The sequence below is a fragment of the Schistocerca cancellata genome, chromosome 5 (genome assembly GCF_023864275.1).
Source record: "Schistocerca cancellata isolate TAMUIC-IGC-003103 chromosome 5, iqSchCanc2.1, whole genome shotgun sequence".
Lineage (NCBI taxonomy): Eukaryota > Metazoa > Arthropoda > Insecta > Orthoptera > Acrididae > Schistocerca > Schistocerca cancellata.
The window spans coordinates 196,187,811-196,213,544 of record NC_064630.1 but is presented as its reverse complement, the minus strand read 5'-3'; the positions used below and the strand labels follow the sequence as shown (position 1 = coordinate 196,213,544).

Here is a 25,734-nt window from a genome sequence, read left to right as displayed (position 1 = left end):
TGCTGGGAAATTAGGGATGCTTGTCTTTCTCAGAGGGTAAGACCATAGTCTACAGGTTTAATTTATCATAGTGTTCAAATATTACATTATTGTTGGTGTGCCTTACTTTCCAGTACTGTGTAGTGCCAAGAAAATAATGAATATTTTTTCTCTATTTGTTATTAACATAATTGTAACTGAAAAATGTAAATTAATGGGTTCATTAATTTACTTAGGAGAATATGAAGAAATCAGCAGAAGATTTGTCTAACGAACTTAAAGATAAAAGTGAAGAAGAGAAAGCACAAAAAGAGGCTCTTGCAAAAGCTGAGAAGAGGGTAAGTTCATAAATGTGTAAATTCATATGCTATGTTATGAATATGTAGTATGGTTATTTCTGATGGTTTATTCAGTGAGAAGTAATATTAAGGATGTCACATGATGAAGTGTATGTGTTAATTAATACATATAAGGTAAATGACTGCTCGCCAAGAAGCAGAGCTGAGGGATGATCAGCAGCATTAGAAAGGATTATTATAACTTGCTAAGCTTTTTTGCTCTAGTTGGCCTACAGTTGTGTGTTTGTGTTTGTGTGTGTGTGTGTGTGGGGGGGGGGGGGGTCATGATGCAGGGAGCTTTGGAGGACTTTCTCTGAAATCATGTCCACATATTATTTTTTCCACATGTCTGTACCCAGCTCAGTGCCTCGTCTGTGAGCAGCATTTTATAGTTATATCCTTTTTACTGATTAACCTATATTTTAAATGTGCGTACAGTAGTTTTCCTGTCTAATCGTGGTTGGTTGATTTGGTGGAGGGAACCAAATGGTGATGTCATCAGTCTCTTTGAATTAGGGAAGGATGGGTGGCTGTGCCCTTTCAAAGGAGCCATTGTCTGAAGTGATTTAGGGAAATCACAGAAAATCTTAAATCGGGATGGCTGGATGTGGGTTGGACCATCATCCTCCCAAATACCAATCCAGTGTGCATTTAATCTTTAAATACATATATTTCTCCTTGATTTCATGTATTTTGTATTTCCCCCAACATGATTAATTTCGTATACACATTCTCCACTGTATCCTGCCACTTAGAATGTGAACATAATTTCAAGATTTTGACCCTAAAAGTCTTACAAACAACACACACCCATCAGCATAGCAGTAATACTCTAATACTATAATAAATGTTCAGACAGACATGGGCTACATATTTTTTAAAAAAATATATATACTGTATATAAATCTGTACTACTGTATAGAGACAAGTTGTTGTTTAATGTTGTTGCCAAAAATCTCGAAAAGTTCTTGATCAATTTAAAACAGTTTTTTACACTATGCTCCGATAAACATTTTGACAAATATTGGCTGTATATATATTTTAAATATAAATGTGTGGTTCTTGAAGAGGGGCAGCAGCCTTTTCAGTAGTTGCAGGGGCAACAGTCTGGATGATTGACTGACCTGACCTTGTAACACTAACCAAAACGGCCTTGCTGTGCTGGTACTGCGAACGGCTGAAAGCAAGGGGAAACTACAGCTGTAATTTTTCCCGAGGGCATGCAGCTTTACTGTATGATTAAATGATGATGGCATCCTCTTGGGTAAAATATTCCGGAGGTAAAACAGTCCCCCATTCGGATCTCCGGGCGGGGACTACTCAAGAGAACATCGTTATCAGGAGAAAGAAAACTGGCGTTCTACGGATCGGAGCGTGGAATGTCAGATCCCTTAATCGGGCAGGTAGGTTAGAAAATTTAAAAAGGGAAATGGATAGGTTAAAGTTAGATATAGTGGGAATTAGTGAAGTTCGGTGGCAGGAGGAACAAGACTTCTGGTGAGGTGACTACAGGGTTATAAATACAAAATCAAATAGGGGTAATGCAGTAGTAGGATTAATAATGAATGAAAACATAGGAGTGCGGGTAAGCTACTACAAACAGCATAGTGAACACATTATTGTGGCCAAGATAGACACGAAGCCCATACCTACTACAGTAGTACAAGTTTATATGCCAAGTAGCTCTGCAGATGATGAAGATATTGATGAAATGTATGATGAGATAAAAGAAATAATTCAGGTGGGAATTTAAGGAGATGGGACCTGGATAAACTGAAAGAACCAGAGGTTGTACAGAGTTTCAGAGACGAAAATTTAATAGTCATGGGTGACTGGAGTTCAACAGTAGGAAAAGGAAGAGAAGGAAACGTAGTAGGTGAATATGGATTGGGGCTAAGAAAAGCAAGAGAAAGCCACCTGGTAGAATTTTGCACAGAGCATAACTTAATCATAGCTAACACTTGGTTCAAGAATCATGAAAGAAAGTTGTATACATGGAAGAACCCTGGAGATACTAGAAGGTTTCAGGTAGATTATATAATGGTAAGACAGAGATTTAGGAACCAGATTTTAAATTGTAAGACATTTCCAGGGGCAGATGTGGACTCTGACCACAATCTGTTGGTTATGAACTGTAGATTAAAACTGAAGAAACTGCAAAAAGGTGGGAATTTAAGGAGATGGGACCTGGATAAACTGAAAGAACCAGAGGTTGTACAGAGTTTCAGGTTGAGCATAAGGGAACAATTGACAGGAATGGGGTAAAGAAATACAGTAGAAGAAGAATTGGTAGCTCTGAGGGATGAAGTAGTGAAGGCAGCAGAGGATCAAGTAGGTAAAAAGACGAGGGCTAGTAGAAATCCTTGGGTAACAGAAGAGATACTGAATTTAATTGATGAAAGGAGAAAGTACAAAAATGCAGTAAATGAAGCAGGCAAAAAGGAATACAAATGTCTCAAAAATGAGATCGACAGAAAGTGCAAAATGGCTAAGCAGGGATGGCTAGAGGACAAATGTAAGGGTGTAGAGTCTTATCTCACGAGGGGTAAGATAGATACTACCTACAGGGAAATTAAAGAGAGCTTTGGAGAAAAGACAACCACTTGCATGAATATCAAGAGCTTTGATGGAAACCCAGTTCTAAGCAAAGAAGGGAAAGCAGAAAGGTGGAAGGAGTATATAGAGGGGCTATACAGGAGCAATGTTCTTGAGGACAATATTATGGAAATGGAATAGGAGGTAGATGAAGATGAAATGGGAGATATGATACTGGTGAAGGGTTTGACAGAGCACTGAAAGACCTGAGTCGAAACAAGGCCCCAGGAGTAGACAACATTCCATTAGAACTACTGACAGCCTTGGGAGAGCCAGTCCTGACAAAATTCTACCATCTGGTGAGCAAGATGTATGAGACAGGCGAAATTCTGTCAGACTTCAAGAAGAATATAATAATTCCAATCCCAAAGAAAGGAGGTGTTGACAGATGTGAAAATTACCGAACTATCAGTTTAATAAGTCACAGCTGCAAAATACTAATGCGAATTCTTTACAGACAAATGGAAAACCTGGTAGAAGATGACCTCAGGGAAGATCAGTTTGGATTCCGTAGAAATGTTGGAACACGTGAGGCAATACTGACCCTACGACTTATCTTAGAAGAAAGATTAAGGAAAGGCAAACCTACGTTTGTAGCATTTGTACTCTTAGAGAAAGCTTTTGACAATGTTGACTGGAATACCCACTTTCAAATTCTGAAGGTGGCAGGGATAAAATACAGGGAGTGAAAGCCTTTTTATAATTTGTACAGAAAGCAGATGACAGTTATAAGAGTCGAGGGACATGAAAGGGAAGCAGTGGTTGGGAAGGGAGAGAGACAGGGTTGTAGCCTCTCCCCGATGCTATTCAATCTTTATATTGAGCAAGCAGTAAAGGAAACAAAAGAAAAGTTCGGAGTAGGTATTAAAATCCATGGAAAAAAAAATGACATTGTAATTCTGTCAGAGACAGCAAAGGATTTGGAAGAGCAGTTGAAATGAATGGACAGTGTCTTGAAAGGAGGGTATAAGATTAATGTCAACAAAAGCAAAACGAGGGTAATGGAATGTAGTCAAGTTAACTCAGGTGATGCTGAGGGAATTAGATTAGGAAATGAGACACTTAAAGTAGTAAAAGAGTTTTGCTATTTGGAGAGCAAAATAACTGATGATGGCTGAAGTAGAGAGGATATAAGATGTAGACTGGCAATGGCAAGGAAAGTGTTTCTGAAGAAGAGAAATTTGTTAACATCGAATATAGATTTAAGTGTCAGGAAGTCATTTCTGAAAGTATTTGTGTGGAGTGTAGCCATGTATGGAAGTGAAACATGGATGATAAATAGTTTGGACAAGAAGAGAATAGAAGCTTTCGAAATGTGGTGCTACAGAAGAATGCTTAAGATTAGATGGGTAGTTCACATAACTAATGAGGAGGTATTGAATAGACTTGGGGAGAGGAGGAGTTTGTGGCACAACTTGAGAAGAAAAATGGATCAGTTGGTAGGATATGTTCTGGGATCACCAATTTGCTATTGGAGGGCAGCGTGGAGGGTAAAAATCATAGCGGGAGACCAAGAGATGAATACACTAAGCAGATTCAGAAGGATGTAGGTTGCAGTAGTTACTCAGAGATGAAGAAGCTTGCACAGGATAGAGTAGCATGGGGAGCTGCATCAAACCAGTCTCAGGACTGAAGACCACCACCACAACAACATATATTTTAAATATATGTAATGTATTAAATATGTATTTAATATATAGAGGTGAAACATTGTGTGTGCTTCTCTTTTGCTGATGTAGGCTGTGGCGGAAAGCTTTATTTATAAGTGTCTCTTAATTGTGCCTGTCTACAACTTAATGTATCTTCTTTATGGTAAGTAGCAATGTATGTTTTCCCATGTGCTTGATATTCCTACCTGGAGTATCCATTCTTGGATTTTGCCAAACGGCTTTTCTTCCATCCTACAACCCTGTGATGTTTTCCTATGTTACTTTCCTCTATAGCATTACTCTTCTCAGTGTCCATTACTCTTCTCAGTGTCCATTCTTTCTCTGCTTTCCTGTGTTTATTCACTGCCTTCCAAACCTTGTCTACTTCCAAGCCACATGGTATCAACGATCGTCCGTGCACAACACAGACTTTGTGACTGCACAGATTGTTGATGCAACATCTGTTGCCCCAGAATCTTTCCTCCGGTAGTTATATATATATTTTTTATTTTATTGATGCCACTTCACCCCTCATCCTGATGTACTGCAATGTTTTATTTCCCACACTTATCGGTGCCACGCAAGCTTTGGATCCTCAAACTAATCCATTCCCCCTCACCCTCTCTTGAATTATCACAATACACACTCCCATACCACATTGTTCCTTTTCTTCCCTGTATCTCTATGTTTTTAACAAATTCTTGTATATTTTTCATGGTTTCACACAGTTTGAAGCATTTGTGCATATTTTTACGTATCTCTGTATATTTTTGCATTTCGGTGCGTGTTTTTTGTGCCTTTGCATTTTTTTACGCTTTTCTTACATGTCTTTTTGCTTTTCTAACTACTCTCACATCCGTCAACATCTATTTTGCCCAATTCTGCATAATTCCCATTTTCTTTACACCATTCCTGCCACAATGGACCCCAGCTCCATCTTTCTATACCAGTTCAGAAGAGTACCCCTTTCCCTGGCTAAAACCTGCTCCCACATCCTATTTCTCAGTGCTGCCCAAAGCATGGAATCCCCCCCAACTCCCAAATGGACTAACCATAAAGTTACCTTTCTCTGGATGCCATCCCTCCTTTCACAGTGACCTGCACCTTTTCAGATTCCACTAATCCTTGGCCCTCACAAACCTGGTACTGTAAAAACACATCTCCATGGCACAGGCATTCCAGAATCACATCTGCTCCCTTCACAGGATACTACTATGTGCAATCCCTACTCCATACATCACATCTCTGTGATTGAATCCCTTGTCCTCCAGCATCTGGAGGAGCATTTCAGACACAACCTCCTTAAGTTATCCAACCTGCTGACATCCTACTGCTACCTCAGGACACCACTATCCAATCCCTATCCTACCCACAGTGTTCCTCCTCGTCAACCCCCCCCCCCCCCCCCCCCATAGCACCTAAACCCTACATAACTGACATTTTCAACTTGCCACATACCCCAAAACTCCCTACCAACTCTCTGCCAAACCCAGAGCCAAAACATTCCTGTAACACCAAAACCTTCAGATCCACTTATGTTTCAGTTTCATCCAAAGGCCTCACCTTCAGCCCTATGCCAAAGTTTAACCTTGCTAGATTTGTCAAAGACCTACTCGCCTTCTGCCGATCACTGTAGTGGAGGCATTTCTTAGTCACCAATCTCTCCAAACAAAACCACTGTAATTCCAGCATTAAACACTGCCTCTTCCAGTTCATACCACCATCCAACCATGATCCTTCCCCCCTCCCATCTAACAACCTGTGGGTTGCCTTTCAGGAATTCCTTACCTCCAACTTAGCCTCACCTTCTTTCCCCAGGTCCCTTTCTCAGAATGCTAAGCATTTGGCAGAAGAAAGAAGAGCCATACACAACCTCAAAATAAATTCTGACCTAATCGTCCTACCTGCAGACAAAGATTCCACCACTGTTGTTATGAATCACAGTCAAAAGGATGATACCCCTGTGGAAGACCCAGGTGCAAGGCCTGCCCATCCATCCACCCAGCACTTTTTGTACCAATACTGTCACAGGTTTATCCTACCACATCAGTGGCTGGGCCACCTGTGAAAGCAGCCATGCGATTTACTAGCTCTGCTGCAATCATTGCACGTTTTTTTGTATTGGTATGACTGCCAGCCAGCTGGTCACTAGGATGAACGGCCATTACTAAACTGTGGTCAAGAGCAGAGTAAGCCACCCTGTAATGCAACATGCAGCTGAACATAACATGCTTGATTTCAATGGGTGCTTCACTGTCTGAGCCATCTGGATCCTTCCCTCCACCACCAGCTTTTCTGAACTGTGCGGAAGGGATTTATCCTTACAACACATTCTCTGCTCCTGTAATTATCCCAGCCTCAACCTACAGTAACATACTGTCCCCATGTGCTCCACCCAGTAGTTTCTACCCCATCTGTTATCATCTCCCCATTCTCATCTCCCAACCTCTTTGTTTGCCACCCTGTGCCAATGCACCCACCCACCTTTCCTACGCCTCTCCCTTTTGCTCCTTTGTTCCTCTCATCCCTGCATCAAAACCTCATGACACTGCACCTGTAAACCCTTTAGTTCCTGCACATTCCACCAGACTGTGTTCCTCTGTCCCCCCACCTGTGCTATTCCTTCCTCTTCCCCATCCCCACCAGATTGCTGCTTGCATTTCATATGATAGCTGCATTCTGACTGAGATGTTTGAATTGGTGGTCATGTGCATGAGGTGTGCTTGATTTTGTGTATGAATGGTGTGTGTTTCTCTTTTGCTGATGGAGACTGTGACTGAAAGCTGTTTGTAAGTGTCTTTTAATTGTGCCTGTCTGCAAGTTAATGTATCTATTAACATTCAGACAGACGTATATTTTTTGAAGCAACAATGTAGATGTTCTGCCAAGACCAACTGTGAGAAAGAAAATGCTATGCTGTAAAATCATGCAGTTTCATTTTCTTTCTCGCTGTCCGTTTAAACTTAGATATCAGGGCATTGGAACCATCAGATAAATTGTTTCTTCCACATACATTCTTTTTCATTATATATAATTTTAAACAAAAACATATACACAACAGTGTGCTGTTTTGCTTTCTTTGTTGCAGTCAGCTTTAAGATGAAAAAGAAATGTAACTTCCTAGGCTTTTCGTGCATAATATGTCCTGAAGGTCTCTTCGAGTTTGCTGCTGGATCCTGAAATCAATAAGATTCAATATTTCGGTGATCCAACTGTCCACCATCTTCAGGAGACCACTGTTGCTACATTCTCCTGAAGATAGTGGACAGGTGGATCGCTGAAATATTGAATCATGTTGATTTCAGAATCTGGCAGAAAACCCAAAGAGACCTTCAAAGAGGGCTGTCATATTTATGGCTTATAGACTTACGATTAGAATACCACTGCGGAATTTGAACCATCCAAAACTTTCCAGTCCTACCCATTCACACATTGAAATTATGAGAAACAATATCATTGAAGCTACTGACTTCACAGATCCAGCATCTGGAGAGGTCTTTCCTGTACCCCTTATATTAATGATCCCAACCGATTTACCCATTCATTTTAAGTAATAATAATAATAATGATGATAATAATAATAATAATAATAATAATAAAATTTTATTGTCATTCGGCTGATTACAGCAATAGACAAAGTCAAGGGCATATATTTCTACATAAACTACCATATTGATGTAAATTGGTTTACATAAAATAGGAACACATTAGAATACAGTATTTTTGTCTTCAAAAAATTCATCAGTGGTGTAAAACAAATTGTTCACTAGTAGCTTGTATAATTTAGCTTTAAAAATATTTTCAGGCAGTTCTTTAAAGTCAGCAATTAGTCTATTAAACATCCCTAGTCCAAGAACTAGGTATGAGTTCTGTGATTTTGATAATTTATGATATGGCACATCTACAGATGTTCTGTTTCTAGTATTATGGCTATGAATATCACTTCTCAACCCAAAATTAGAGACATTGTTTCTAATGTACAATAAAACATTGTAGATGAGTAAGTTTGCTACTGTAAGACACTGCAATTTAATAAACAGAGGTTTACAATGTTCTGTTTTATCAGAATCCATTATTATTATTCTTATTACTTTCTTCTGTAAAAGTAAAATGTCATTTGCATGGCAGCTACTACCCCACAGTAAGATTCCGTAAGAGATGATGCTTTGGAAGAAGGCAAAATATGCTGATCTCACATAGTCATTAGGAACATGTCTTTTTAAATTTCTAATTAGATAAATAACTCTTGAAAGCCTATCCTATATATTTTTAATGTGTGGGTCCCATTTCAATTTATTGTCAATAGTAACACCTAAAAATTTGACAGTTGGTAGTTCTTGGTAGTTAGGAATCTCTTTGAGGCTAAAGTAAAGTGTCTGGGTTTTGTTTTCATTTAGTAAGAAGCCATTAGCTTTGAACCATAATGAGGACTGAGCAAGGGTATTTTCGGTCAGTGTTTCCAGTGTACCTAGATCAGAGTTTTTATTTATAAAAGTTGTGTCATGAGCATACAATATTGTGTGAGAATTTATGAACAAAGGCAGGTCATTAATCATTAGTCCAAACAATAAAGGTCCAAGCAGCGCCCCTGGAGGCATTCCGTACCTAACATATACCAAATTTGATTTCTCCCTACCAATGCACACAACTTGTTGACGGTTCTCTAGAAAAGACCTGAACATATTTATACTGTTGCCATCAAAACCATAGTAAACTAGCTTATTCAGCACAGTGTTATGCTCTACAACAGTCAAAGGCTCTGCTCAGGTCACAAAATGTAGCATGGGCATAGTCCCTAGCCTCGAATACATCTAGTGCTAATTTTACAAGGGAGTCCATTGCATCCATTGTGGATTTACCTTTCCTAAATCCAAACTGTTTATCACTAATTATATTTACTTTAACCAAGTAGACACTAACTTGCTCATACATAATTGTTTCTAAAATTTTTGAAAAACCTGGCGTTATGGATACAGGTCTGTAACTAGCGGGACAGTTCTTTTCCCCTTCTTTATATATGGGCACAACTCTAGAAATTTTTAGTATGTGGGGGAACTTACTTTCAACTAGGCATTTGTTAATACAAAAAGTTAAGGGATAAATCACATGATCAATAACATCTTTCAACAAATTACACGACATATCATAGTAATCAACACTAACTGAACGTTTGAAATTTTTCACTATTTTTAGGATATTATTTGGGCTCACTTCTGTGAAAGTGAAGGTGCTTGGGGGTAGCTTTTCAAAGCAGCTGTCCATAATACTAAGTGCATTTTCAGGAGGTTTGTTTATTGAGCTACTGATTTCTTCAATGGACTGAGTGCAATGTTTATTAAATTCTTCTGGGGCAGTGGCGATTTCCTCTTTGTGTTTAGTGTGTGCAGTGGAGTTTATTACACTCCAGGCCTTTTTGCATTTATTGTTAGATTTTTCAATGTTTACTATGTTATGCAGTTTCTTTGCTTCATTTATTGCCTTCCTATACTTATATTTAGATTTAGCATACAGTTCTTTATACAGTACCGTATTTAATCGAATCTAAGCCGCACTTTTTTTACGGTTTTTGTATTCCAAAAAACTGCCTGCGGCTTAGAATCGAGTGCAAAGCAAGCGGAAGTTCTGAAAAACGTTGGTAGGTGCCGCCACAACTAACTTCTGCCGTCAAATATATGTAGCGCTACACAGGCATCCTTTGTAGGCACAAAGATAAATGCTGGCGCCAAAACCTCTGCGTCAGTAAATAAAATTAAAAAAAATTGGAAGACGAGCTTTTTTTCTCCGCCCAAGTTTCGACCACTGCATTTTCATACATTATCCAACAAAGTAAATACAAATTCCGTATTGCTCATCTTCGAATGTAGCAGAATTTCAATGTACTACGAAAATCCGACTGGCAAGACTGGGATTTTTGTCAATATGGCCAACTCTACGTTCTGAATTTTTTCCTACCTGTGAGAAGAGACGGTTGCTAATAGGAACCTGATGAAATGTGATCACATGCAGTATTCTCTTCACCATAAGAATAATACGAATATAAACATTTTGCCATGTATTCTTTCGTGTTTGCTTCTATCTCATTTAAATCCTGTCTGCCTAATAAACTACGAAACTAGAGTGAGACAACAGCAAACGTGGAAGAATATATGTATCGTGTCATGTTTATATTCGTATTACTCTTATGCCTAATAGTGATACAGTCAGAAATGAAGCACGGCAACTGACTAGATTTTTAAATCTAAGATGACTAATTTCTGTGCAGAATTTGATGTACTAAAGAAGCGGCCTCAAAGATTTTCAAACGAAGAAAAATTTTCGCCAAACTTTTGTTCAGAACATATCATACGCAGTCTATTATTTGCTTCTTGTTGATCATTATCAGAGAAAGCAGCAGTGTAAGTAACAACAAATAGCAGTCTCTTGCTATTGTTTTGCTAATGTGACGATTCCTCTCTTTTTTTAATTGTAGGCGGTGGTAGCGTGCAGAAAAGCAAGCCATGCCGCGAGCAGCGACAGGCCGTAAACACGCACTATCAGAATGCGACAAACAATGCATGACACAGTATAGTAATGCATTTTCAGCTTAGAGTGACTGACGTAAACACCTATAACATTGAAAACGGCACTTATCAGATCAAAGCAAAATAAGCAATCGATTCAAACCAGACGAAGCACGTGAAAAAGGAAGGGTATCCGTATAAATACGGACGGAGTGCCTGACGCATAGCAATGGCTACCTGGTAAAGCTTAACTGCTAAGCTTAACGACTCAAACCAAACTACTGTAGCTGTATCGTCATTCATTCGACCTAAATTGTGTCTCATATTACAATGGATCAACTTTGTTTCGATTTGGAGGTGCGGCCTAAAACTTTTCTCTCCCCTTGAATTTCGAGTCTCAAATTTCACGTGCGGCTTAGATTCGAGTGCGGCTTAGATTCAAGTGGAGCTTAGATTCGAGTAAATACGGTACTGATTTACTTGTTTTGTACAGAGTAGAATACAGCGTAACAGTATTCTTCAGTTGCCCTAAATGTGGAGTATACCATTCCTCCATTTTCCTTTTCTTGTAATTACTACTAATATTCACTGTACTTTTTTTCCAGGGGATGTCATTTTCAAATATATTTAAAAATATGGTGAAAACCTTGGTGAAACAATATCAGCTGAACAGTGTTGAAGCCTAATATAATGTGTGTCCAAACTGAAATAAGTGAGGTCATGTCTAAACCTGTCTATCCTCTCTCTGTTCACTGGTCTAGTAATCACAATTTTAGATTCTGGTTTGGCGCAGTCTGAAGTTACATTATTAAGACTAAGGTATACTGCATCATGGTCTGAGTAAGGGAAACTAATTACATCAGTGGACATACAGGTTCTCTTAATATTTGTAAATATATTGTCTAGACAGGATGAGCCTCTGGTAGGTTTGCAGTTAACATAGTACAGGTTAAATTGTCGAAGCATGTTTTTGATCTCTGTCATAGTTTTTCTGTCCTTCAGGACATCAAAACTTGAATTGATATTCCGTCCAATGACAATATTGTATTTTTTCCATTTCGGTATACATATGTACATTAAGAGTTCCTCAAGTTTCTCCAGAAAGATATGGGGGTCACCACTAGATGGCCTGTACACTACTACTATCATTAGCTTAAGATTCTCAATTACTAGACCTGATATTTCAAAATGCATTTCATCACAAAGGGTATTGAGATCCATCCTGCCATAGTTTGGTGCAAGGGGTGTTTTTGCATATATTGCTACCCCACCACGTAAGTGCTGTTTTCTGCAATAGCAACTAAGTAGTGTGTAATCACCCAACACTTTGTACCCAAGCTCATCCTCTTTACATCAATGTTCACTTAAACATAGAATATCTACCACTTTTTCATTTGAAAATTCGTTGACTATTAAGTTTTTATCTGCCATACCCTGAATATTGAGGTAGCATATTTTAAACTCTACTTTAGGCATTTATTTTTTTGCATATTTTCTTAGTTGACATGACTTAATGTTACCACATGAAAGTTGACAAGGTTGTGTCCTTATGTTACTAGAACACCCAGCCTGGTCTATGAATACAAGCTTTTTGTCATCTCAGTTGAAACATAATCCAAACACAACACTGGTCTTTTTTCCTTCTCTAGCTTATCCAGTACTATTCCGAGAATTGTATCACTTAAAACACGTTTACCTAGATTATTGAAATGATGACCATGCTTGGTATGCCATTCTCTGCTACAACTACTGGTGTTAATTAAGGAAACATTCTTAAAGGGCTTACAGACAGCTTTATACTCCTTGTTGGTCTGCTCCACTTCCTTATTCACACACGACACACTGGGGCAAATCACGTCGATGAAGCACATTAACAACAATCACGTTGGTGTGGGTTAACACTCCGAGTGTCAAAGTAGCTATCTTCCTTTCGTTTCCGCTGATGTCGTTTGCTCCGGCCATTACCACTACAAAGTCTCTGTCTGCAAGGGCTGTACTTTCTTTCTTGATTAATGTTGAAACATCTCGTAAACCAGCTCCTGATTTAATGGTACTTTCTATTTCAAACTCGTTAATCACACGAGGTCCGCTTTTCGTTAACATAGCTGCTAATCCTCTGGCGTAACTGAATAAATCTTGATTTTACTTTTTTTCTTATACCTTACTTGGCTGTTCGCTAAGTTTTGAGTGTCCTGCACCACCTTATCAGATGAGTATGCTGATACAGTTTCTATGTCATCTGTGTTCTGAAGCGAATTATATTTGTTATTTAATGGTAACACAAAGCCCTGCCTATGTTTATTGTTAATATGTTTGTAAGAGTTCCCCTTCAATTTTACAGTTTTAAGTGGCTTCATTTTGCAGTTGAAGTTTCATTTACAGTAACAATAATCAAGGCTCAATGTCAGGGAGAGGAAGAGGAGGTGGACAGAGAGAGGGAGGAGGAGAAAATGGACAGAGAGAAGGGTAGGGAGGAGATGGCTAGAGAGAGGGTTGAGGAGGTGGAAAAAGACTGGGAAACTTGGGGGGGGGGGGAGATGGACAGTGAGAGGGGGATGGAAGAGGAGATGGACAAAGAGGGGAGGAAGAGGAAGGGGACAAAGAGAGTCCCCCCTCTGTGGATGGACAGAGAGAGGGGAAGAAGAAGATTAGGACATATATACAGCATTGTCGGGTTCACTAGTGCTGCGTCCCCATGTGTTATCCGTCATGCGACAGTATCATAGTGCCATTTTTCAACAGGACACAGCTCATCAACAAAGGCATGTGTCTCTGTGAACTGTATGTGTCATGTTGAGGTATTTCCATGGCTAGCCTGGTTCCCAGATCTGTCTCCGCTATAAAATGTGTGTAACGAGCTCGGACATCAACTGTTTGCCAATGCCGGTACCTAGGATATAAAGAAACAGTTACAACCATTGTAGGTCATATTGCCTTAGGATAGGATTCAATTGCCTTATGACAGCTTTCCCAACCAAATTAGTGCACACATCCAGGCCAGAGGGTGTGCAGCAGCATACTGATAAATGGCCTCATACTGCAAAGTTCTGTGTAAATTTCATACAGTTTTGTAATCACTGAAATAACATCACATACCTTCTCAGCCATGAAGTTTCATTTTGTTTCTTCCCCCCTTCGAGGCTCTTCACTTTTTTTGTAGTCAGTGTATCAGTTGTTGATACAGTGTACTCATCTGTATGCAGGTTTTTGATATGATATATATACTGTATTCTCAAAAGTTCTGTTTCCTAATGGGATATGTAGTGTATGAGGCATATTTAAATCTTATGTTGCTTAAGCAAGTCACTAATGTAGGAAAAGACAGATTTCTACTTACTATAAAAAGACATGTTAAGTTACAGACAGGCACAATTAAAAAGACACTCACATATAGCTCTCGGCCACAGCCTTTGTCAATAAAAGAGACACACAAAATGTTCAAAAACAGGCACTATCCCTCAGACTTACTCTGCAAACAGAACTCCTGTGCCATTTTCCTCACACCCCCAATCCTCCCCCGATCCTCAAGAACTTACCACAGAGGAGTGTCCTCTTCACCACTCAGTACCATCCCAGACTGGAGCAACTGAACCCTATCCGTGGCCAGGGTTTTGATTACATATCATCGTGCCCTGAAATGAGGGACATCCTACCCTAGATACTTCCCACCCCTCTTAAAGTGGTGATCCGTTACCCACCCAACCTCCGCAACATCTTAGTCCATCCATATGCCATTCCCAATCCCAACCCATTGCCACAGGGATCATATCCCTGTGGAAGATCCAGTTGCAAAACCTGCCCAATCCATCCACCATCACTTCCTATTCCAGTCCTGTCAGAGAACCCTATCAGAGGCTGGGTCACCTATGAAAGCAGCCATGTCATTTACCAGCTCTGCTGTAATCGGTGCACAGCTTCTTATATTAACAGCTTTCAGCTGTCCACCAGGATGAATGGCCACTGCCAGACTTTGGCCAAGAGCAAAGTAGACCAACCTGTGGCACAACATGTAGCTGAACGTAACACACTTGATTTCAGTGGCTGCTCCACTACACGAGCCATTTGGATCCTTCCCTCCACCACCAGCTTTTCTGAACAGCGTAAATGGGAGTTATCCTTACAACACATTCTCCACTCCTGTAATTATTCCGGTCTCAACCTACAGTAACATATTGTCCCCACACCCTCCACCCAACAGTTTCTACCCCCTCTGCCCTATAAACTCCCCCCCCCCCCCATTCTCATCTAACACCCTATTTATTTGCAGCCCTCTGGCACTGCATCTGCCCATCTTTCCCAGCTCCTCTCCTTTTTTCTCCACTGGTTGATTTATGCAAGTCACTGTTTTATTTCAATAATATAGTAATGGTATACCTTTAACTCAACAGAATGAAGAACAGCAAGTGACCATCAAAAATCTTCAGGAGGCCTTACTGTCTACAAAAAATCAGCTGGAAGAGCTCCAAGGAAAAGGAACAGTGGAAGTGAGTGTAAACACTGGAAGAACTTGGGGATGGTTGCAAACTTCTAGAAGTAACCATACAACTAAGATGGTTGTGCATGATGTTTGATATTTCTTCATTAGCATTCTGGTGAAAATCTTTCACATAGAGAGATATGTGGAATTGTACAAATGTTTTTAGTCACAGCAGCAACTGCTGTAGTAGGTATAATACAAACGATATAATTTTATAACAATGGAATCATGTAAGTCTCCGTTCAGTGAAAACGCTTACGTATGTTCTAATTTTATGCTACTTTACTAATATTAGTTTTATTGAAGCTACATAGCAATTGATTCACACTGTAGTTCCTTAATGGATCTTGCTCTGTCTAATAACTTAATGAATTAGTCTTTGCACTTTCAGATATCCAATTCGTTAAATGCTTAGAATTGTGAGATTTCTTCTGTAATTTCATTTGAAACTGTTACTACTTCAACTTGCTTGTGTACTGTAGCTTTAATAGAAATGTGTCAATTTATGATTTACCCAGGGTAACAGCATGTTCAGAATTATTTCTTCAATTTTAACACTTTGTAAGAATTTTCTTTCTTGCATCCAACCATTATAGTAATTTATTGAGCTCTTTAAAACTATTAAACCTTGCAGTTATTGTATGTGAGTAATTAGACTTAATTTAAGGATGTACCTGATAAAGAACTACAAGAATTTTAATGATTGACATACTGCTTATTCTGTGGTGCTGTAAGATAGTAAGATTGGAGAAATTTGCAGAGAGTTAGCTTTTGTGTAGGAAAATATTTGTAGGTACATTTCGTGATATAATTTGTGGTATTCGAGGTTCTTTGTGAAAGTTTTCAAAACTGTGATACTGTAGGGAAGGCACTTCCTAGTTAATGCATAAGCCTTTTACCAGTCGCAGAGCAGAATTTGAAGGCATGGTTAGAGTACTGTATTTTGTTGTAGTTCCTCTGTATAGGGTATTACATAATATTATGAATGTATCATGTATCTGGAGTTAATGGAGTTTATAAAACACAATGGCCACTCTTGTAAACAACTATTCTCAGTGAAGAGAAAAAATTATCTATTTTTGTTGAAGAATCCTTATTGATAAAATACAAACACATACATAGGGTAAGTTACAGTCAGTTGTCTATTTTTATAACTGTTAAAAGAAAATGTAGTGTGTCTCATTATTGATGAGTTTTTGTTATATATTCATTTAATTTTAAGTGTCTATACTCATGTACATATATTTTTTGTGCGTTTTACCAGCTAAACGTAATTTAAGACTATTTAATTCAAAATATATTTATGTACTTATTTATATTTTATTTATGAGTGTTGCTATTTTGAAAAATCATGAATATTATCTTGTACATCGGAAATAGTTTCGTCAAGTGAAATATTTTTGGACACTAGATAAAATTTTAACTGTGAATAATTAAAAAGTTCTTCAGAGTCTGTCATGTGAAAAATGCTGAAATACTTACTAATTTTTCATATTTCCTCAATAATTCAAATTAAATGTCTCAGTATTGCTAAAACAACTAAAACCCCCTTTTGTTTCTATGTTACAAGTCACATTCTCCTACTTTACCATTCCAACTGATTTAATTTGCCTGGCAATTCTCAGAGATGATTTATTGTACTGTAGTAGACGAATGTAGCATATATTCAATATTTTTTTATTTTATTTTTTTTTATTTTTTTTTTATTGGAAGAACCCTGGAGATACTAAAAAGTATCAGATAGATTATATAATGGTAAGACAGAGATTTAGGAACCAGGTTTTAAATTGTAAGACATTTCCAGGGGCAGATGTGGACTCTGACCACAATCTATTGGTTATGACCTGTAGATTAAAACTGAAGAAACTGCAAAAAGGTGGGAATTTAAGGAGATGGGACCTGGATAAACTGAAAGAACCAGAGGTTGTACAGAGTTTCAGGTTGAGCATAAGGGAACAATTGACAGGAATGGGGGAAAGAAATACAGCAGAAGAAGAATGGGTAGCTTTGAGGGATGAAGGCAGCAGAGGATCAAGTAGGTAAAAAGACAAGGGCTAGAAGAAATCCTTGGGTAACAGAAGAAATATTGAATTTAATTGATGAAAGGAGAAAATATAAAAATGCTGTAAATGAAGCAGGCAAAAAGGAATACAAACGTCTCAAAAATGAGATCGACAGGAAGTGCAAAATGGCTAAGCAGGGATGGCTAGAGGACAAATGTAAGGATGTGGAGGCTTATCTCACTAGGGGCAAGGTAGATACTGTCTACAGGAAAATTAAAGAGACCTTTTGGAGATAAGAGAACCACTTGTATGAATATCAAGAGCTCAGATGGAAACCCAGTTCTAAGCAAAGAAGGGAAAGCAGAAAGGTGGAAGGAGTATATAGAGGGTCTATACAAGGGCGATGTACTTGAGGACAATATTATGGGAATGGAAGAGGATGTAGATGAAGATGAAATGGGAGATACGATACTGCGTGAAGAGTTTGACAGAGCACTGAAAGACCTGAGCCCCTGGAGTAGACAACATTCCATTGGAACTACTGACAGCCTTGGGAGAGCCAGTCCTGACAAAACTCTACCATCTGGTGAACAAGATGTATGAAACAGGCGAAATTCTGTCAGACTTCAAGAAGAATATAATAATTCCAATCCCAAAGAAAGCAGGTGTTGGCAGATGTGAAAATTACCGAACAATCAGTTTAATAAGCCACAGCTGCAAAATACTAACACGAATTATTTACAGACGAATGGAAAAACTGGTAGAAACTGACCTCGGTGGAGATCAGTTTGGATTCCGTAGAAATACTGGAACACGTGAGGCAATACTGACCCTACGACTTATCTTAGAAGAAAGATTAAGGAAAGGCAAACCTACGTTTGTAGCATTTGTAGACTTAGAGAAAGCTTTTGACAATGTTGACTGGAATACTCTCTTTCAAATTCTGAAGGTGCCAGGGTTAAAAGACAGGGAGTGAAAGGCTATTTACAATTTGTACAGAAACCAGATGGCAGTTATAAGAGTCGAGGAGCACGGAAGGGAAGCAGTGGTTGGGAAGGGAGTGAGACACGGTTGTAGCCTCTCCTCAATGTTATTCAATCTGTATATTGAGCAAGCAGTAAAGGAAACAAAAGAAAAATTCGGAGTAGGTATTAAAATTCATGGAGAAGAAATAAAAACTTTGAGGTTCTCCGATTCTGTCAGAGACAGCAAAGGACTTGGAAGAGCAGTTGAACGGAATGGACAGTGCCTTGAAAGGAGGATATAAGATGAACATCAACAAAAGCAAAACAAGGGTAATGGAATGTAGTCGATTTAATTCAGGTGATGCTGAGGGAATTAGATTAGGAAATGAGACATTTAAAGTAGTAAAGGAGTTTTACTATTTGGAGAGCAAAATAACTGAAGATGGCCGAAGTAGAGAGGATATAAGATGTAGACTGGCAATGGCAAGGAAAGTGTTTCTGAAGAAGAGAAATTTGTTAACATCAAATATAGATTTAAGTGTCAGGAAGTCGTTTCTGAAGTTATTTGTATGAAGTGTAGCCATGTATGAAAGTGAAACATGGACGATAAATAGTTTGGACAAGAAGAGAATAGAAGCTTTCGAAATGTGGTGCTACAGAAGAATGCTGAAGATAGATGGGTAGATCACATAACTAATGAGGAGGTATTGAATAGAATTGGGGAGAAGAGGAGTTTGTGGCACAACTTGACAAGAAGAAGGGATCGGTTGGTAGGACATGTTCTGAGGCATCAAGGAATCACCAATTTGCTATTGGAGGGCGGCGTGGAGGGTAAAAATCATAGCGGGAGACCAAGAGATGAATACACTAAGATGAAAAGCTTGCACAGGATAGAGTAGCATGGAGAGCTGCATCAAACGAGTCTCAGGATTGAAGACCACAACAACAACAACAACAACATCAACAACAGGAACACACAACAGAAAACAGTATTCATACTAGCTTTCAACCTCTTGCTCTTTCTCCTGCATAAGTTCAAACATTCACACACACAACTACACTGACAACAAAACATATAGACCTGAAGCTGTGGCAAGACTGACTGTGAATTATCGATTGTTGAGAGCTGCTGCCTGGATAGATGGGGGTGGGGAGGAAGTAGGTAAGAATGAATGAGCTGAGGAGGGGTAGTGGGATAGTGTGAGTCAAGTTTTTCAACAGATGACTCCCTGTGTGTGTGTGTGTGTGTGTGTGTGTGTGTGTGTGAGAGAGAGAGAGAGAGAGAGAGAGAGAGAGAGAGAGAGAATGAATGTCCTACTTGTAAGGGGGGGGGGGGGGATAATGGTAGAAGAAGGTGGTAACAGTGCGGATGGGAAAGGAGTAGTGGTGTGGACAGAAGAGAGAAGGGAAAAGGTGAGCTGAGACAGAGGGACATAGGTTAGTAGAGCTTTAGGCCAGGAGGATTGTGTGAGCACAGGATATGCTGGAGAGACAATTCCCACCCTCATAGTTCAGAGGAACTAGTGCTGGAAGGAAATATCCAGTTGGCTTGCATAGTGAAGTAGCTGTTGAAGTCATTTGTGTTGTGGTGTGCAGCTTATTTGGCAGTTGGATGGTCAAGTGTGCGTTTTACTATAGTTTGTCATTAACCATTCATGCAAGTAGACAGCTGGTTGCTTCTCATACCTACATAGAATACTGTGCAGTAATTGCAGCATAACTGACATATAAAGCAGCGGCTTTCACACATGGCCCTCCCTCTTACATGGCAGGAAATGCCTTTGACTGGACTGTAATAGGAGGTGGTTGGTGGAGTGGGCAGGAGAGGTCTTGCACCTGGATTGACTGCAAGGGAATGACCCATGGGGTACAGTACTGGAAACAGAATTGGAATAGTGATAGGCAAGAATATTCTATAGTATGGGGGAGCGAGGAACTGGGTAATGTGGGTAGGGTTTTGTGTAGGATAACACTCATCGACACAATGAGAGAAATGTGAAATGTGGTTGAGCTTGTCAATACCAGGATGGTACTGGGTGAACAGAGGAGTCCTGGCTGGAGGCAGGTAAACAGATTTACTGATGTTAGAATAGGAGATGGCATGAGAAATTTATTTGTGGATGACAATAGGATACTGTCTGTCAATAAAGGCTCTTATAAGGTAATCAGTATGCTTCACAGCTTCTACTTTCCATTGCAGCTGCAGTGTCCATGGTTGACAAGGCTTAAGGAAAAGTCTGTTTGATATGCAACAGGTGGCAGCTATTAAAGTGAAGGTACTATTGGAGGTTGGTGTGCTGGATGTCAACAGACTTATTTATGGAGATCGGCATTCAGGAAATTGGCTTGTTGAGTTGAGATGGACCAGGTGAAGCAGATATGGGGTAGGTGTTGGGGTAATGGAGAAAATAGCAAGGGTTGTCCCTGCCATGAGTCTAGATCGTGAAAATTGAATCTGACAATGGAAAGTCCACCAAGGAATAGTGACAATGTTATGAGAGGAATAGATTATTACTCACCATGTAGTGGAGATGTTGAGTCACAGACATGCACAACAAAAACACTACTAGACAAGTAACATTTCAGCCAAAAGGCCTTTTTCTGAATTAGGCAATGGGCACTTGCATGACACCATCTATGTCAACCTATTCATGGGCCCTCTAGAGTGATTCTTCCTGACATCCAAAATCCCAAACCCCTCATCTGTTTCACATTCATTGAGGACATCTTCGTGATCTGGTTCAAGGGTGAGGACAGCCTGTCCATATTCGTCCAGAACTCAACACCTTGTCCACCATTCGCTTCACCTGGTCCTCCTCAACCCAACAAGCCACCTTCCTCGATGTTGACCTCCACCTCAAAGATGGCTACATCAGTACCTCCGTCCATATCAAGCCTACGGGCCACCAGGCAACCCTCTACTTTGACAGCTGTCACCCATTCGTTCCCAAGAAGTCCCTTCCATACAACCTGGCTACTCGTGGCTGTCATATCTGTAATGGTGAGCAGTCCCTCTTGAAATTAACCAAGTGGCCACTAAGGCCTTCACGGGCTGTAATTACCTTCCCAACTCCGCACAGAAGGAGATCTACCATGCCTTATCTCCCTAGTCACCTACCACCTCCCAAAGCCCCATTGTCTGGCCACAGAGGAGCATTCCCCATGTGACTCAATACCACCCAGGACTGGAGCAACTGAATCACTTTCTCCACCATGGTTTTGACTACCTGTCATCATACTCTGAAATGAGGAATGTCTTACCCACTATCGTTCCCAACCCTCCCACAGTGCTATTCTGCTGCCCAATGAACCTACACAATACCTTCGTCTATCCCTACTTAACCCCTGCTCTCAACCCATTGCCTCATGGCTTATATCCCTGTAATAGAGCTGTGTGCAAGATCTCTTCTACATCCTTCCACCACCACCTACTCCAGTCCAGTCACAAGCATCACTTGTCCCATCACACTGTACTGTGTTTTAGGTGAGCATGACAACCAACAATCTGTCTATCCACATGAATGGCCACCGACAAACTGGGATGAAAAACAGCTGAACCATCCAGTTGCTCAGCACACTGCACAACACAACATTCCTCATTGTAATAACTGCTTCATAGCATGTGCGATTTGAATCCTTCCTACCAATGCCACCTTTCCTGAATTGTGCAGGTGGTAACTCTCCCTGCAATATATCCTACATTCTCATAACGCTCATGGCCTCAACCTTCATTAATCACTGTCGTTCACCCACTTGTCCTCTTCCCTGTTCCCACTCCAGCATTGCACAGTCTCCTGTTCCACCATCACACCCAAATTTTTTTTATCCTTCTCTCCTTCTGCCTTCCCCCTTCCCTCCCAGCCATGCTCCCCCCGGTCTAACTTCCTGACTGCAGACTGCGCGTAGCTGCCCTACCCTCTCCTCAACTTGTCGCTCTATGTTTCCACAAGCAGCGCTTTACCATCCTCCACCCCGTCCCTGCTACCACTCCCTCTTCCCACACCAGCCTCCTCCATGAAAAACATGACCACCCATAACACCACTGCCTTTGAATTTTACTGTTGGCACTACACATGCTGGCAGATGACGTTCACCAGGCATTCGCCATAACCACACCCTCCCATCAGCTTGCCACAATGTGTACTGTGATTCATCACTGTATGCAACGGCTTACCACTGTTTCATCATTCAATGTTTACACTCCTTACTCCAAGCAAGGCGTCGTTTGTCATTTACTGGTGTGATATGTGGCTTATGAGCAGCCGCTTGTCTATGAAATTGAGTTTTCTCACCTCCCGTCTAACTGCCATAGTACTTGCAGTGGATCCTGATGCAGTATGGAATTCCCGTGTGATGGTCTGGATAGATGTCTGCCTATTACACATTACAACCCTCTTCAACAGTCGGCGGTCTCTGTCTGTCAAAAGATGAGGTTGGCTTGTACACTTTTGCGCTGTATGTGTACCTTCACATTTCCACTTTACTATCACATCAGAAACAGTGGACCTAGGGATGTTAAGGAGTGTGGAAATCTCACATACAGAGGTGTGACACAAGTAACACACAATAACCTGACTACGTTTGAAGTGCGTGAGTTCTGCAGAGCCCCCCCCCCCCCCCCCCCCATTCTGCTCTCTCACAATGTCTAATGACTACTGAGGTCACTGATATGGAGTATCTGGCAGTAGGTGGCAGCACAATGCACCTAATATGAAAAACATATGTTTTTGGGGGTGTCCAGATACTCTTGATCACATAGTGTATGTCGTGTCATTCAGAAGAATGCCTTTTGGCCAAAAGCTAACTTGTCTAGCAGACTTTTTTGTTGTACCTGTCTGCGACTCAATATCTCCCCTGTATGGTGAGTAGCAGTCTACCCATTTCATAATTGAATCTGAACCAGACAAGAGGTTTTGCCTTGATAGATAGGATTCCTGCAGGTGACCCATAAATAAGTTGTCATAAGATGGTGCCATATAAGTACCCATGGCAGTACTGTGATATTTATAGGTTTGGCCTCCGAAAGTGAAATAATGTGGGTCAGAATGTAGTGGGCTAGGAAGATTTGGAAAGAGTGGTGATTTTGGTGTCAGGAGAAGACTGGGAACGGTAGTGTTCCATGGCTGCAAGACCATGCATGAGTGTGGAGGAAGCTTGTGTATAAGGATGTTTCATCCACAGTGAACAACAAGGAATTTGGAGGTAACAGGACAGGAACTGTGGAAAGTGGTGAAGGAAGTGAGTAGTGTCTTGAATATGGGATGGAAGACTAGGAAAACAGTTTGAGAAGTAGGTAAAAGGCAGCAGCACAAGGGGTTGCTGGTGTGAAGAGGGAGATGGAGTCGGGCTTCACGTATTGGGATGGACCTAAGGCATGAGGAGCTGCTGGAGGTCCTGTTGAACTTCTGGAATGGGATCATGATTATAAGGTTTGTATGCAGAGACATCGGAAAATTAGCAGAGACTCCCAGCCACATAGTCACTATGATTCATGAACACTGGTGGAGACTTTGTGTGTGGGAAGTATGATGAAGTCTTTATTGGTTTTCAGGTTGGGGATAGCTTTGTATTCCATAATAGTTATGTTGCTCTCAGTGGTGAGGGATTTAGGAAAGGAAAGTGAGGCTAGATTAGAAGTGAGGAATTCCTGAAAGCTTACCGGGGCATGACAAGGCGGAAGGGAAGAAGGATCATGGTTGAGGCAGTTTGGAACTGTTTTTAATGATATTCTGTTTGAGATTTTGGTTGGCTGTTGTCAGCGAGGTACGTGGTGAAGAAATTTTTCCACGGTAGAGAATGAGTGAAGAAAAGAAGGTCCTTTACAAGTCCAGCATGGCTGAACTTATGTTCAGTGATAAAGGTGAGGCAGTAACTAGAACAAAGGTGATATCATAGCTACACACATCATTCCAGGATATTAGGAAAAGCTATTAAATGTACAGTAGCATTCACACTTTGTGGAAGCATTGATAGTTAGGGCATTTTTCCAGAGATGGAAATTGTCGTTATTAATATGTAGTTAAGAAAGGTGTCAGGAGGGGTATAAGCTGCCAAACTTTTTCTGCTGAAATCATTCTCTGGTGTGATTAAGAAAATAGTGGGAAAAATGGACTGCTTTGGGGCTAACAATTCAGTTGGTAAATCATAATTTCAATTTCAAAAGACATGGTCTTTTGAGAATATTATTTGTTCACTCACTAACTATATATTATAAAGATTAAATGACAGTGTAACCTCAGTGGTATTTTTGTATGTATTGAAATCGGAATGTTTAAATCATTAAATTTTTCTAGAAAATCTGAAGCTTTTAAGAGGTAGTGATTGGGCTCATCACTAATTAATATAATGTTTCATATATATTTGTTGCTATTAATGCTAAATTATTCAAATAAGGGGCCAAGAGAGAATTTTCTGGTTGAGAGGAGGAGTATTAATGAAGTTCTCGAATGCTGGAACCTAGAGTATTAACACCCGCTGCCCCCCTCCCACTCTTTTCTTTCTGTTTTTAGACTGGACTAAATACTGTTTTTCTGTGCCATGAGAAGATGACTTTAATGACATAAAATGTATAAAACTTGGTGAAATAGTAATAGTATAGTAGCATCAAAAACACATCCTCTATAGTAATTCAGGACAAACAATATGGCATGTTGAATTTATTCTTGACTTACCTAATCACAGACACCTATGTACATGGCATTTCGTATCTTCAGTAGTTATCAATGTCTCCCTGTAGATCTCTTGTTTTAATTTTCTCCTCGGATAAAAGTCCAAAGGTGTTAAGTATGGTGAATGTGCAGGTCATTATGTTTCCCGAATGGCCAATCCAAATATCTCCAGATTTTCTGATAAGCTGTCACAATTCAGCAACTGTAAACTTTAAATATTACTTATGTACTTCAGAAAATTAACCACTCAAATATAACTTCTCTAAAATTGTACCTTGATATATTTACTAGCTCTGGTTATATTTTGGGTGTACTCCTGCTTTACCCTGTATTTACTGCCGAGTCAATTCTTCTGACATAACCACATCATTGAAGTCCATCTTCATTCATAACACTGATTTGGGATGCCTGCAGCAATGCGCCTTAATTCGAATTGCTAAGTGAATTATATTGGAAGCCAAGGAGCCAGTAGAAGCTGGATAATGTTAGACTGGCATTGACGTGCTTCTGGTTGCTATCAGTCTTTGCTAGGAAACACTTCTGTATACAATATGATTATT

At 40.0% G+C, this 25,734-nt stretch overlaps 1 protein-coding gene across 1 annotated transcript in view; it reads left to right on the top strand.

Moving 5' to 3' along the window:
* The window catches only part of LOC126188442 (centromere-associated protein E-like), a 618,456-nt gene that overhangs the window by 331,012 nt on the left and 261,710 nt on the right, over positions 1 to 25,734 (top strand). Inside the window, exons 17-18 of the mRNA XM_049930047.1 lie at positions 216 to 317; positions 15,450 to 15,545. Of these exons, the coding sequence (XP_049786004.1) occupies positions 216 to 317; positions 15,450 to 15,545 (198 nt within the window). The remainder of the gene's footprint in view (positions 1 to 215; positions 318 to 15,449; positions 15,546 to 25,734) is intronic.